The 15,692-nt window shown below is 37.9% G+C and overlaps 1 protein-coding gene and 1 pseudogene across 3 annotated transcripts; both read right to left on the minus strand.

Annotated features, from left to right (window-relative positions):
• Positions 5,824–9,105, minus strand: LOC18773896 (annotated as a pseudogene).
• On the minus strand, positions 9,197–13,937 carry LOC18773509 (probable LRR receptor-like serine/threonine-protein kinase At3g47570). Of its 3 annotated transcripts, none has more exons than XM_020566195.1 (3): positions 10,652–13,937; positions 9,999–10,453; positions 9,197–9,833 (listed from the first exon to the last, which is right to left on the minus strand). In XM_020566195.1, exons 1-2 carry the CDS (start codon positions 13,368–13,370, stop codon positions 10,020–10,022), a joined length of 3,153 nt encoding a protein of 1,050 aa, XP_020421784.1. In that variant the 5' UTR covers positions 13,371–13,937; the 3' UTR covers positions 9,197–9,833; positions 9,999–10,019. The 3 variants fall into 3 exon arrangements, with proteins under 3 accessions (XP_020421784.1, XP_020421785.1, XP_020421783.1); XM_020566196.1 differs by having other exon boundaries at positions 9,795–10,453; positions 10,652–11,000; positions 11,124–13,937; XM_020566194.1 differs by having other exon boundaries at positions 9,795–10,453.

A 15,692-nucleotide genomic window follows, 5' to 3' on the forward strand; every position in this document is an offset into this window, starting at 1 on the left:
TATTTCCGCTGGCCTGTGTTTGTTTGTGGTGGTCATTGGTTTGCTTGCTGACATCGCTATGTATTTCATGATTTTGTGTTTTCTTTTAATGAACTAAGGCAATCTCTAGTCATGGCCTGCAGGTCAAATATAGCCTTAAAATAATACAAAACTCATCTTCAGTCATGGACTAAAAAAAATTTAGACCATATTTGGAGGGCCACATTTGGCCATTTAGCCTTTTAACTAGGCTGAATGTAGCCCAACTTTGCCCTAGGCTAAATTTTTTTGTAGGGCCAATGCAGGTGCTTTCCAAGATAAGAAAGTATCACGCGTGGGCAAGAGCACGAAACATCTCGTGCAATCGCAGATCCAACAACCAATATTAAAGGCGCGTTAACGTCATTGATGACGTCAGCTAGCCGTTAAGTTTTTATTTTTATTTTTAATAACCTTTTAAATACATTTTGTTTTTAAAAATATATATATAATTGGTTTCTGATCGTTGGAGGTTAGAATCATTTATTGAAAAGTTATTTTTTATTTATTTATTTAAAACCTTTTTAAATGTTTTAATTCATTTTGTTTAAAAATATATATATAAATTAAAAAATATTATCTCTAAGTCGTAATTAAATTAAATTAAATAATACATAGTTGTAAAACATATGAGTGTTGTACCATAGTTTTTCTCAAAATAATAAAATATGAAGAGCCTTAAAATATAGTCATGCATGGCTTGAGATAGAAAAATTTAGCCCTGCACTATTCTTTAAAAAATTAATATTTTGCAAGACTTAGCCTTGTACTACATTTAGCACTATGACTGAAGATGACCTAATTAGTCCTAGGGTAAACTGCCGAATACCCCTTGAACTATCACGCTTGTCGAAATCTCCACCCTGAATTAATTTTTTAGTCAATTTTGTCATCGTATTATATTTATTGGCCAATTTCACCCATACTGTTAGCTTTTTCACAATTCCATTCAAATGTCCGTCAAAAATACCACGTGGCACGTGTGGCTACTTGTGGGAGCATATATTTTCGTCTCCAATCAGGGCACGCCACGTGGAAAAGAAGATTATCTCTTTAATTAATTAATTAAATCAGTTTATCTGGCTAATTAATTAATTGGGATAAATATCTTAATTAATATGATATTATCTTTATTTAAAGAGATAATATCATTAATTAAGATATTATCACAATAAAGAGAAGATAATATCATTTAAATAAGATATTATCTTCTTAAGAGATAATGTCTATTTAATTCAGATATTATCAGGCCCAACTCGATTCCTACGAAACCCTAGCCCCGAGGCTCCTATAAATAGACGACCTCATTCATCATTCAAGGGACATCTAAACCTACTCCTTATACCCGAGAAAAATACCCGAAGCTCTCTCTCCCTCTCCACTCTCCATATTTCCTCCTCACGGCTCCGGCCACCACACACGGCTCCAGCCACCCGGTTTACACCCTACATAAAACTCCGTACCCTTTGCTTAGCTATTGTTTTCCTACAAACACTCGAACTAACTTAGGCATCGGAGGGCCTTTGGCCAACACCCCCGGGTGTGGTCTATTTACTCCAGTCTTTTTTACAGGAATCGAGGAAGAGAGAGAAGGAAGATCGAAGGTTGAAGGATCTAGAAGCGAATATTTTCCCGTGAGATTATTTGCACAAACACTACTGTTGAGGCTATTGTTGGGGGTAATCTCGTCACCCAAACCCAGCCACCCCCACCGCTCTCGTTTGCTTAAACAACCATCCGTCTCTCTCTCTTTCTTTATTCATCTCTGTCTCCGTCTCTCTCTCTCTCTCTCTCTCTCTCTCTCTCTCTCTCCCCTCCTACATAGAGGCCAAATTCAAAACTATCTCCCATCCAGTAGGTATTTGCCACATGAAAAGCAGAACATTATCACATTCAACGTAATATGTAGGTTTCCGGCTGTCTCACTACCTTTTTGCATTGCAGGTGTAAGAGCCACAGCCGCTGCCCATAGCACCGTGATAGCTGTTGACAAGAAGAAAAACCAACTCAGCTCAATTAAGCTTTTACTAATCAGATTTGGCAAATGATTTCTTTTATGTTATTTTATTTTGATTTTCCTAACAGATATCCAAATTTTACCAGTCGAAGAGAGTCTTGGCTGCTGAAAAATTAGGGTGAATGAATTTTGTATAGTTCGTGCTGTTTTCATAATCCATCTGCAAAAAAAAAAGATTATTTAGACTTGAGACTCTGGACTTGTCTTCTAACAAGTTTTTTGTTTTTTTTGTTTTTTTTGTTTTTGGCCAATTGTTGGGAGGGGGATGGGGGATATCAGTTAAATAGGTTCTCTACAAATTTTTGCCAATATTAAGCGTCGAATTTGGGTGCCAATTTGGCGGGGAGGGGGGAAAATTGCTGCCAAACCCCCGTAGCTGAACCCCACTGGCCTTCTCTGTTTCAGCTTGGTCTCTCTAACAGTGAAGAAGTAGAGGAAAAAAATATCTGGTCATCTTTATTTTTTATTTTTCACCCTTATAGAAATAACAAATTTACACTTATAAAATGACTAGAGTGCGTTCATTTTCTTAGATATTTTTATAAGTGAAGAAGTAGAGAGAAAAATCAATTTATAATTTAACAGTGAAGCATGTGATTGATATGCGAATTTTTTAACAGAGATTTAGATGGAAATTGCCAAAACCTAACAGCAAGGGTGAAATTAGCCAATAAATTTAATACGAGTGCTAAATTGGCTGAAAAATTAATTCAGGGTAAAGATTTCAACAAATGCAATAGTTCAAGAGAGTATTAGCAGTTTACCCTTAGTCCCAAAAGAAAAAACCATTGTAGTTTTAGGCCCCAACACTATGGTCCAAATTGTGAATATCATTTTGATGATTGATTGATTAGCCTTGTAGCTGCAGGCTTCTTGGGCTAACTAAAAGCTATCGGGCCACCAAAGCTTTATTGTAACAAGTCTTCATTTTATTTTTTTTAGGATCTTTCTTATTGAGAGAGACGATAATATACTACACTGATGTTGAGACTCAAACTCAAGAGCTTTTCTGAGGAGTAATTGCTCAAACCACTACACTTGTGGGTAATTTCCTAATAAGCCTTCATCTTTGCGTGGTGATTGTTACCCAAGTAGACTAGCAGCTGCAGGTTTAGGTATACTCTGTTATACTGGTTTGGAAAGTGCACATCACAAAAATGCATGCACAGACGCACATGCCAATTTGATTTTGGCAGACTTCAAAGAACTAAATTGCACCAGCCAGGTAGAGAGCCTGCAGTCTTAACCAGAAGTTACAGCTTTGATTCAGTCATTAACTATATGATGAGACCAATTAATATCTATAAAGTATAAACTAATTCAACTAGAAGGGTCATTTTTTTATATAAATAAATAGTATAGCTGGGCGGTCATACTCGGAGGTTTTTTAAAAAAAAATAAAAAAGGTATAGACGATCGGCTATACTACGATTTTTAGTATTAAAAAAATAGTCCAGCCACTCGGCTATACTATGATTTTTAGTATTAAAAAAACGTCCAGCCGCTCGGCTCTACTATTTTTACACGTGGCAAAATGGGCCCTAAGCTTCAGGCAGGTCCCATTTTTATAAATCGTATAACCGCGCGGCTATACTGGGAAATTTTTTTTAATAATCAAAATAGTATAGCCCTGCGGCTATACTACAGTTTTTATTATTAAAAAATGGTATTCCCGAACGTCTATACAGTTTTGACACGTGGCGAAGTGGGAGATAGGCGCCAAGCAGCTGGCCCTTTTTTATTATAAATCGTATAGCCGGTCGGCCATACTCGGATTTTTTATAATAAAAATATTACAGCCGCCGGGCTATACTACTGTTTTTATAATAAAAAATGGCTATACTAACTTAGACACGTGGCGAAATATGCGCTATGCGGCGGTCTTTTTTTAAAAATAATATAGCCGGTCAGCTATACCCAAATTTTTTATTATAAAAAATAGCATAGCTGCGCGGCTATACCATTTTTACACATGGCGAAATGGGCACTAGCGCCAGGCTATGCACGTTTTTTTTTTTAAAAAAAAAGAGTATAGCCGTTCGGCCGTACTATTTGTGACACGTGGCAAAGCTACAGTTTAATGACGGGAATGCCCCCCTTCTCCGTTATATTTTTTCAGCAGCACGGTAGAAGGTGCGTGTTCTGAGAATTGTGTGTAGAGTAAAAATACACTAGCTTTTGTTCATTCCGACGTGAAAAAATGCCAATATATTTGTGTGCAGGGTAAAAATAAACTGCTTAATTGCTGTTTTGCTTTACCATATTTTTTATTTTTTATGAACATAGTCTCATCCAACTGGGGTAATCAATAGAGGAACCCTCTGCATATGCATTTTTTCTGATTAATTAAGGGTCAAGATTATGAATGAGAACTATCATTAGTTTTCGAAATTCTTCCCTTTTTAGTTTCACCAAAAAGTTCAGATTGAAACTATGATCCCTCATTCAAAAAGATGACCAACTATTTTACACGCCAAAGTTTCTCCAAACTTGTCTTTCTGATAGAGAAGATTTGAATGACTGATGAACAGAGAATATGATTATATGTCAACATGAACAACACAACTACAATTCTAAGAGCCATTTACTTAATCTAAAATGGCAAGAAAGAGTCCTAAAACCCAGCAAAGAAGTGAGCTTAGTCAAGTATCTGCATCTATTTCACATCTATATAGGTAAGTTGCGAGCTTTAAGGCTGCATTTATGTGTTCTTAAGTCTTAATTTGTATGTTTTGCCATTTTAAATTACACCTCTTGGCACTTTCTGAAAAACATGTATATTTATTGGGAGAGAGAGAGTGTGAGAGAGAGTAAAGGTAGGAAACCACCATGAAGTAGAGATTAAATCAAGTTCCAAAAGAAATTGATTATAATGTAGTAGTTTCCGGTTAGAAACTAATTTCAGCAAACTTCTTAAACTTTTAAGAGATTGAGGAACTGTTCCATCTTTCTAAAGATTACAAACACTAATTGAGGGCCTTGAGTATTGTGTAAAAGAGAAATGTGGGGAAGAAGATCAAGAAGAAAAAAAAAAAAAAAAAAAAAGGACCAAAATAAAGAAGCCTTATTGCAATACTAATTAGAATTGGAGTTGCTTGTTGTCAACCAATCACCTAGGGCAATACTAATCAGTTTCAAGAAATTTAAACCTACTTTTGGTAGAGGAGAAAAGCCGCATAGCCTGCTATTACTCTGTTATTTTACTTCTCTCTTCTTTTTTTTCTTCTTTTTTTTGGGGGGGTACTGGGGAGCAAAGCCTCATGAATTTCACACAAATTGAACTTATACCATACAGAATTTTCTGCAATCCGGACATTGTATTCAGACCCAAAAAACTGAATAAGGCAAAAAAAAATCATTTTTTGGTAGGGCATTTAATTTAAAGCCTAAGGTTTTTCTTTTTTTAAATGACACGATGATCTGCTGTAATTCTCTATGTTAAGGACTGTTTGTTGGTGCGGTTCCAACTTGTGAGAGTGAGTGGGCTAAGGTTGTTGAATTTTGAACAAGACATCTCAGCAAACACTCCACTAACTGAACAAATTATACAATTGATGGAGACGCGCACCAGAGAAAAAATGTTTTCTGTTTCCACGCTAAAGTCATCAGCTACAAGGATTCTGGTCTTGGGAAAATTATTGAATTATTTGATGGTGACCGTAACCGTGCAACGTAAGGTTAAAGACATATTCATTAATCATATCATCAGCGTATGTAAAAAAGCTCTAGCTATGAGAACCAGCCGCTAATTGAAGATCAATAAAGCAAAATAAGCAGCAAAGCATAGATACATACAAAACGAAGAAGCCCATGCATAAACAGAATAAAACATCATTACATAATGTCACAGACATGGATACATATAATATCCTGTCTTGAATATTGCTAGCTTCTTATTCTCCTTCTTCTTCTCAAATAGAGATACGAGTCTCTAGCTGCCTTCATTTTGTTCACAACAACATCCATTTGTATCCGCTCAGATGGTAATATTGCAGAGCATGAGAGTCCTATCTCCATTACCGAAACCAAACACTCTCCAATCTTGTTGCAAGGACAGGGATGCCATCATGATAACTTCTAACTGGCCTTGCTCGTATGTCATTGTTGTATATTTCATCATCACCATCTGCATCATCTCTTACAATGAGCAATGAAGGATCAATTATGTCCATGGCATGGTCAGGCATTGCCATGGCTGCGAATTGGTGAATGCTTAGACCTTCTGTGAACATGTCATCTGTAGGTCTTTTTCCTGTGAACATTTCTAGCAATAGTATTCCAAAGCTATAAATATCTCCCAAGATGGAAACTTGGCCTCCCATGCCATACTCTGTCATTCATTACATGCATTAGAATGTCACAGTCAAATAATATTTAGATCTCATTTTTGAGTTTTATAGGGGGGGAATAAAAAAGGCGACTAACTTACTAGGAAGAGAATGGTGGTAGAAACTCATACCTGGAGGAATGTAACCGATGGAACCCGATAACCCAGCAGAAATGGAACCTTGCTAAACCAAAGTCACCAACATGAGCTACCATATCTTCACCAAGAAGAACATTGTTTGGCTTTAGATCACAATGAACAATGGTTGTTTCACAACGGCGGTGGAGATAATCTAATGCAGAAGCAACGTCATTTGCAATATTGAGCCTTTGGATAAGGCTCAATCTCTTGCTTTGAGATTGATCATCATCTCTTCTATGCAACCATGAGTCTAGACTTCCATTTGCCATGAACTCGAAAACTAGACTCTTGAAGTCATTACCTTGAGTATCAAAGCTCGAGCATGCACTTATGATCTTGAGAAGATTACAGTGTCGTATGCTTCTTAAAACTTTGCATTCATACATTAAACTCTTGGAAGCTCCTTCTTGTTGAAGGTTTAATACCTTAACAGCAACTACCCTCCCATCGGTAGGAAGTACTCCTTTGTAAACAGAACCAAAACTTCCCAAACCAATCAGGTTGTCCACAGAGAACCCGCCAGTTGATTGAAAGAGTTTTAAGTAAGAGAATGATTCCCAACCCTTATAAGAATATGAAGCTACACGTCCACCTCTTGAATTTTTCACCTTTGAACGAGCAACAATGAAGCATGACATAGCAATTATGAAGGCAAGTGCACAAGCTACAGGGATGACTACCTTTAGGGCAAGTAGTCGTTGAGATGAATGGGACTTTTTGATGGAGCATGCATGTAGACGTAATTTTGGGAGGCCACCACAGAGCCTATTGTTTCCAATAACTGAGAGACCACTTGCATTTGAAAAGATCCCTTCTTTAGGCAATTCACCCTCAAAATCATTATAAGAAAGATTGAGATGGTTAAGATGCGTAAACTTGCCCAGAAATTCTGGAATCTGCCCAGATAAGTGGTTGCATGAAATATCTATTTCTTCCAAACTTCCTAAACTTTCAAGAGAGATTGAGGAATTGTTCCTTCAAATTCATTACCTTCCAAATACAGGCGCATCAACATAATACAACTGCCAAGAGTTTTTGGAATTTTACCTGATAACTTATTTCCCGATACATCCAGCTCTAGAAGATTTACCAAATCACCCACTCTATATGCTAACGAACCAGTTAAATAATTTTGAGAAATGTCCAAAGAAATTGGAAGGGATGAAACTTCGAAAAGCTCTCTAGGTATGGTGCCTGTTATATTGTTATAAGAAAGGTTGAGTTCGAGTAGACTTTGGCAATTCCCAAGACTTGGAGGTATACTTCCCTCAAACCTATTGTTGAACATGTCCAGTTGTGTCAATGAAGTCAAATTACCCAGAGAGGACGCTATTGGTCCAGAAAATTGGTTATCATTCAAATACAGTCCCACTAACTTTTGAAGCTTCCCAATTCCATCTGGGACTGTACCAGTTAGATGGTTAAGCTCCATTGCTAAGATGGTTAAGTTTACAAGATTTCCAATGTCGTCAGGAACGCTTCCGTGGATTAAATTGCCCCCCAAATAAAGAGATGTTAGTTGGGTAGAAAGGTTGGCTATGGATCGTGGAAATTCTCCTCCAAATTGATTACTAGAAAGATCCAATGCCTTTAGGCTAGTACAATTAGCCAAGAAGCTGAGGAAATTCAAATCGTCACAAACTATTCTTAGCAAAGCTTAGGCCAACTAAGCTTTCCAAGATTTTCAGCAGGGAGTGTCCACGTGAAACCATTAATAGGAAAATAAAGGATCTGAATTCTAGAAGAATTTAACAACGATGCGGGAATAGTTCCTGTGAATTTGTTGCTACCACAGTAAAAATATTCGAGATTAGGAAGATTAATGCCGAGATTTCGTGGTAGCTCTGCATGGAACTGGTTGATAGAAACACTCAAATGCTTTATGGAAGAAATATTATAGATTGAAGAAGGAATAATACCATACAGATTATTCGCTGCTAGCGAGAACACCTCCAAGCTTGTCAGACGCCCGAGCTCACTGGGTATGCTCCCATGAAAATTGTTGAGAGTCAGACGAAGGCCTTCTAGAGATGAAAAATTTCCAATCCAATTTGGGATGGTTCCAGTCAGTTTGTTGCTAAAAAGTTCTAGGTGATTTAAACTCATCAATGATCTGAGGTTGTCGGGAATCGACCCCGTAATCGCATTGAATCGAAGATACAGCACCCTTAGTTGGGTACAGTGCGATATGTTAGTTGGAATTTTCCCGCCCAAGGAATTTTCAGACACGTTGAGAGCTTGCAGGCTTCGTAGACGACCCATTTCTTGAGGAATTTCACCATGGAAGCTGTTGTTTCTGAGGCTGAGTCCAGTAAGATGAGTAAGACTTCCAATGGAAGATGGTAGAGAGCCTGCCAATTTATAAGAACTCAAGTCCAAAATCAAGACTCTTTTGGTGGAAGGGTTGCACGTAACGCCAACCCAACTGCAGAAATGAATTGAATCATTCCATGAGCTCATGACGTGGAGAGGATCTTGAGTGATTCTTTTCTTCAAGTCCAGCAGCGCCACGCGATCAGTTTCATTTCCAGAAGCATTAGCACTGGCACTGGGTAGAGTTGCAGATTCCAAAGGTGTGCTCATACATAAAATGATGAACCCATGAAGGAATGTAAACAAAATCAGCCTACTATGAGTAGTGCATGAGTGCTCCACCCCTTTTTGTAAAAACAGAGCAAATCAGAAACCAAGTGTTTTTTTTTTTTTTTTGGTGTGGATCGAAAGTGTTTTGTTTACACAAATGCATGCATAAGAAAGAAGAAACCCTACTATACTCATGTATAGAAAAGAATGTTGAAGACCAAATTAGAGTCAAGCTCCCACCGTGTCTAGCAGGAAATTTAGAGTCAAGTTTTCACATTAATGGTCTGCTCACATGACTAAAGATATTTATTTTCTCCAGAGTGTCTAGAAAGCAACAGATACTATGACTCGCTTCACTAAGCAATTTTCTTTTGAGTAATTTGTTAGACATTTACAATTTCTTGAGTAAACAGCTAAACTCATAATTTATGATTATGAATAAGATTCTAATAAGATTTCTAATAAGATTCTAATAAGATTCTAATAAGATTTATAATGATTATGAATCTCAAAACAGCTAAACTCATAATTTTATGTTATTAGATGAGTTTTTTAGATTTCCAGCAGCTAAACTCCGCCCTAACCAAATAAAATGATTCCTCAATCTCAAAACAAACCTGCTCTTGGTAGGCTTGCATAATATTCCAGTTGTGCTCAATGCTCATGACGATTTTCCAGTGTTATTCTAGTCATTCAACAAGGTGGGACTCCAACAATAACCGCTAAACATAGATGTTTCTGTTCGTCCTGAAACAGACAAACAAGGACATAAATGGAACAAAACGTTCTTCCCTTCTTGTGCTATATCATTACAAAATGCTGAATTTAACATCAGATGAAGTCGCAGACTTTGATATACATAACATCAGATAAAATAATTTCTTGCTTAGAGATTGGGATTAGATAACAAACCTAGCCCTATCTTGTATATTGCTAGCTTCTTCTTCTTACATTCAGATATGAGTCTCTAATTCCACTCATTTTGTTGACAACAACATTCATAGGCATTCGCTCTGCTGGGGATATTGCAGAGCATGAGAGCCCTATCTGCATCACTGAAACCAAACATTCCTCCAATCTTCTTCCTTCGACTGTGCTGCAATCCTGATATCTTGTAATTTGTCTTTCTTGTATGTCATTAACATATCTATCATCATCAGAACCCGAGTCATCTCTTTCTATGATCAATGAAGGGTCAACTATGTCCATAGCATGGTCAGGCATTGCCATGGCTGTGAATTGGTGAATGGTTAGACCATCTTTGAGTGTGTCACTGGTAGGTCTTTTTCCGGTGAACATTTCTAGCAACAGTATTCCATAGCTATAAATATCTCCGAGGATGGAAACTTTCCCTCCCATGCCATACTCTGCCATTCAATACATACATTATCATGTACAGTCAAATGAAATTTAGAGTTTAGACTTCAGATCTTATTTAGAGTTTTCTCATACTTCATTCCCAAGGAAAAAGATGCAGTTTTCATTCTTTTGATCAATATAGGCATAATTGGGCTTAGTAATCAGTTTTTAGGAATAGAAAATTTGAGAATGATAGAAATTCATACCTGGAGGAATGTAGCCTATCGAACCCTTTAGACCAGCTGACATTGTTCGACTTCCGGGGGAATTATTTGGTCTTTCCAAGAGGAAGCTTGCTAAACCAAAGTCACCAACATGGGCTACCATATCTTCATCAAGAAGAACATTGCTTGGTTTTAGATCACAATGAACAATGAAGGTTTCGCAACGATAGTGCAGATAATCTAATGCAGACGCAACGTCAATGGCAATATTGAGTCTTTGGATAAGGGTCAATCTGTTGCTTTGAGATTGCCCATCATCTCTTGGATGCAGCCACGTGTCTAGACTTCCATTTTTCATGAACTCAATAACTAGACTTTTGAAGTCGTTACCCTGATAATCAATGGTTGAGCAAGCAGTTATGATCTTGAGAAGATTACGATGTCTTATACTTTTTAAAGCTTTGCATTCATCAATGAAACTCTTGGAAGCTCCTTCTTGTTGAAGGTTTAATACCTTAACAGCAACTACCGTTCCATCACCAGGGAGAACTCCTTTGTAAACAGAACCAAAACTGCCCGAACCAATCAGATTGTCCACAGAGAACCCGTCAGTTGATTCAACCAGTTCTGAGTAAGAGACACCTAATCTCCAATCCTTATAAGAACGTGAAGTCAAAGGTCTACCTCTTGACTTTTTCATCATTGAACAAGCAACAATGAAGCATGATAGAGCAACTATGAACGCAAGTGCACATGCTAGAGGGATACCTACTTTTGGGACAAGTACTCCTCGAGATGAATGGGGCTTTTTGTTGGAGCATGCATGCAGAAGTAATTCTGGTATGCCACCACAGAGCTTGTCATTTCTAAGAACTGAGAAACTACTTGCATTTGAAAAGATCCCATCTTTAGGAATTTCACCCACAAAATCATTATGAGAAAGATTGAGATACTTAAGAAAACTAAGCTTGCCTAGAAATTCAGGAATCTGCCCAGACAAATTATTGCGTGAAAGATCTATTTCTTCCAAGCTTGATAAATTTTGAAGAGATTGAGGAATTGTTCCTTGAAATTCATTACCTTCCAAATGCAGACGCTCCAACATTATACAACTGCCAAGGGTTGTAGGGATCTCACCAAATAACTTGTTTCCGGATACATCTAGCTCTGCCAGATGTATTAAATCACCCACTTCAGATGGTAGTGGACCAGTCAATGAATTGTTAGAAATGGTTAAAGAAATTGAAAGGGATGAAAGCCCAATAAGCTCTTTAGGTATGGTACCAGTTAGGTTGTTACTAGAAAGATTGAGTATCAGTAGATTTTGGCAATTTCCAAGACTTGGAGGTATACTTCCTTCAAACCTATTATCCTCCATGAAGAGCTGTGTCAATGAAGTCAAGTTACCTAAGGAGGATGGGATTGGCCCAGAAAAGTTGTTAACATTCAAAACCAGTCTCCCTAATTTCTGAAGCTTCCCAATTCCATCAGGGACACTCCCACCCAAATAGTTATGTTCCACTTCCAGAGTGTTCAAGCTTAAGAGATTTCCAATGTCAGTAGGGATGCTTCCATGTATCAGATTGCCCCCTATAGTAAGATGTTTGAGTTGGGTTGAAAGGTTGCCTATAGATCCTGGCAGCTCACCTCCAAATTGATTTCTGGAAAGACCCAACACCTCCAGACTAGTACAATTAGCCAAGAAGCTGAGGAAATTCAAGTCACCAGTTCTCCCACTTCCCAATCTATTACGACGAAAGTTTAGCCTAACTAAGCTTTGCAAGCTTCCAAGACTTTCAGCAGGAATAGTTCCAGTGAGACCATTTTGACCAAAATCAATACTCCGAAGTCTAGAAGCATTTGACAACGAGGCAGGAATATTTCCTGTGAATCTGTTGCGACCACCGAGAAATAGTTCAAGATTGGGAAGAGTAATACCAACATTTGGTGGTAGCTCTCCCTGCAGCTGGTTTCCAACAACACTGAAAACGTATATGGAAGATATGTTATAGATTGAAGCAGGAACCTTACCAGACAAGTGATTCCCTGCAAGTACGAATCTCCCCAAGGCTGTTAGACGACCGAGCTCATTGGGTATGCTTCCTTGAAAATTGTTGTGAGAAAGACGAAGACTATTCAAAGATGAAAAGTTTCCTATCCAACCTGGGATGGTTCCAGTGAGATTGTTAAGAGAAAGCCATAGATGATTTAAATTCAACAATGAACTGAGTTGGTCCGGAATAACCCCAATAATCTCATTGGAAAAAAGATCCAGCACACTTAGTTGTGTACAGTGAGATATATTAGTTGGAATATTCCCACCAAAAGAATTGTAAGACAGATTGAGATATTGCAGGCTCCGTAGACGACCCATTTCTTGAGGAATTTGGCCATGAAAGTTGTTGATTCCCAGGTTGATCCAGGTCAAATGAGTAAGATTTCCTATAGAAGGTGGTATGGAGCCTGCCAAGTTCTGAGCTTCCAGGTTCAAACTCGAGACTCTTTTTGTGGAATGGTTACACGTAACGCCAATCCAGCTGCAGAAGTTGATGGAATCATTCCAGGAGCTCATGACATGGAGAGGATCACTAGTGATTCCTTTCTTGAAATCTAGCAGAGCCCGACGATCAGTTTCGTTTCTGAAACTAGTGCTGGGCAGTGTTGCAGATTCCAGAGCTGTGCTCATGCACAAAATTAGAATGAACCCATGATAGAATTTAAACAAAATCAGCCTACCATGAGAACTACGTGAATGCTCCATCTTTTTCTTAACAGAGAGCAGCTCAAAAACCAAGTATCATTCATCTACCCCGAATGCATTTAAAAGAAGAAATGTTATCACATTGAAAATATCTTGATTGCAATTTGCATGGTCACCAAGAATTTGAGACAGTAACACTGCAACGGTGGGACCAAAAAAGTCAGCTCCCTCCTTGTTTGGCAAGGGGTTTTGAGGTTCAAATTAATCCGTAGCTCCCGCTGGGACCAGACGCATTTCAAACAATGATGAAGTCGACATTGGAAGACAAACCGACCAGAAACTAAAGTCAACATTCAAACCCAAGACGCGTTTAAACTGAAGAAGGTCAAAAACGAAAGCGACCTCCTGATCCTACACTTCATGAAGAAGCTCGATCCTAGGCAGATGTGAAGAAGTTGAGGGAAAAAAAAAGTCCTCAACGTTTTGGAATTACATGCAAACTAAGCCTACAATGCATATGAATGGGAGAAATTGATTACAGTGATTTAGAACAATAATGTAATTTACTTATTTAATTTCATTGAGGACATTAGATTTTTAAATAGTTGGGAAGCAATTCATACTTATACTTACATACCTCTGGGTGCCTTTGCCTCATCTAGATATATGCTTCTTTGTCTGGGTTACTAGCTCTTGTCTTTTCTCTCTTCTGCGTCCTGCTCTGTATCTGGTTTTTTGCTTTCTATTTCCGCTGGCCTGTGTTTGTTTGTGGCCAGTGGTTTGCTCGCCGACATTGCTCTGTATTTCATGAGTTTGGGTTTTCTTTTTAATGAACGAATTAGACCCAAAAGAAAAAACCAGTGTAGTTTCAGGCCCGACCACTATGGTCCAAATTGTGAATATCATTTTGATGATTGATTGATTAGCCTTGTAGCTGTAGGCTTCTTGGGCTAACTAAAATCTAATGGGCCACCAAAGCTTTATTGCACAAGCCTTGATTTTGATTTTTTTTTTAGGACCTTTCCTATTGAGAGGAGCGATAATATACTACACAGATACTGGAACTCAAACCCAAAAGCTTTCCTGATAAGTAATTGCTCCAAACCACTACACTAATAGGTCATTTCCTAACAAGCCTTCATCTTTGTCATGGTGATTGTTACCCAAGTAGACTAGCAGCTGCAGGTTTAGGAATACTCTGTTATACTGGTTTGGAAAGCGCGCATCACAAAAATGCATGCATAGACGCACATGCCAATTTGATTTTGGCAGACTTCGAAGAACTAAATTGCACCAGCCAGGTAGAGAGTCTGCAGTCTTGGACCAGTTTGGCATTGCTGTGCTGTGAAAATAATCGCTGTCAGATTTGCTGTGAGAGAAATCAATTGTGAGATAAAGCAATTTGGCGTTTGGTAAACTTTTTGTTATAAGTGTTGTTGGTACTGATTCCCGCATAATTAGAAAATGATTGCCGCATAATTATTAAACCCAACCCCTCTTCAAAACTGATTTCTGAATAATCAAAAAATGAAAGCACCTCATTAACTGCTTTCCCTTATAGCTTTCTCTCACAACAATTTTTAATAATAAGTGATTTTCTTATAGTTTACCAAACGGACTGGACTTCCCAAAATTTTTAAAAAATCACTTATCGCCGCAAATAAGCAAGCTTTGATTCAATTGGTGCTCTGTCCATTGGTAAACATTTAAAAAAAAAAACCCAGCCAAATTAGCCATTAACCATATGATGAGACCAATTATCATGCAAGGTAAAGCATACAACGACTTGCCATGACATTAGGAAAGAACAATATTGCAGTAGAGAGCACAAAACAATAATATTCAAATCTGCATTTGTTCCAGAACAGATCCAGTCCATACTGCATACCAAAATATGCTACAAATTATAGACACACACAATCATATCATAATTGTCAATATCTTCACCACCACCTTCATGGTTATGTGCAATTTGTGTATACACATACACACTGTCAACATAACAACTACAACTGGTCCACTGCCACATTGCTATGTATAAAGCTCAAACTGAGTTATCAATGCAAATGATCACATACGAATTGCACGAAAATGCTCATGTACAAACTAATGCAGTTCATCACAAACAGCTTCCCTGTTATGAACATTCGCACCGACTTCAACCCCTAATGAGATGTGGAACAACTTTGAACCAAGTACAGCATCAATGGCCACACATGATGACTGAAAAAATAAAACAGCACTAAGGCTTTTCTGACAAGAAATTGACTGTATAACAACATGACTACAATCGGCAGGGCTACCGAAACTTAGGAGGAGTTAGGGCTGACAATTTTAAAGTTGCATAGAGGAAATAAATGGGGGAAAATTGCATCCTATGTC

This window comes from Prunus persica, chromosome G6, assembly GCF_000346465.2.
Source record: "Prunus persica cultivar Lovell chromosome G6, Prunus_persica_NCBIv2, whole genome shotgun sequence".
In the NCBI taxonomy this organism is placed as follows: domain Eukaryota; kingdom Viridiplantae; phylum Streptophyta; class Magnoliopsida; order Rosales; family Rosaceae; genus Prunus; species Prunus persica.

What these genes read in the sequence shown, in the direction of transcription:
- LOC18773509 (XM_020566195.1), bottom strand. Translation starts at nt 13,370, where the DNA reads ATGGAGCATTCACGTAGTTCTCATGGTAGGCTGATTTTGTTTAAATTC. An exon ending in GATAGGCTACATTCCTCCAG is followed by an intron (nt 10,454 to 10,651) that starts GTATGAATTTCT and finishes ATTGAATGGCAG; the next exon opens with AGTATGGCATGGGAGGGAAA.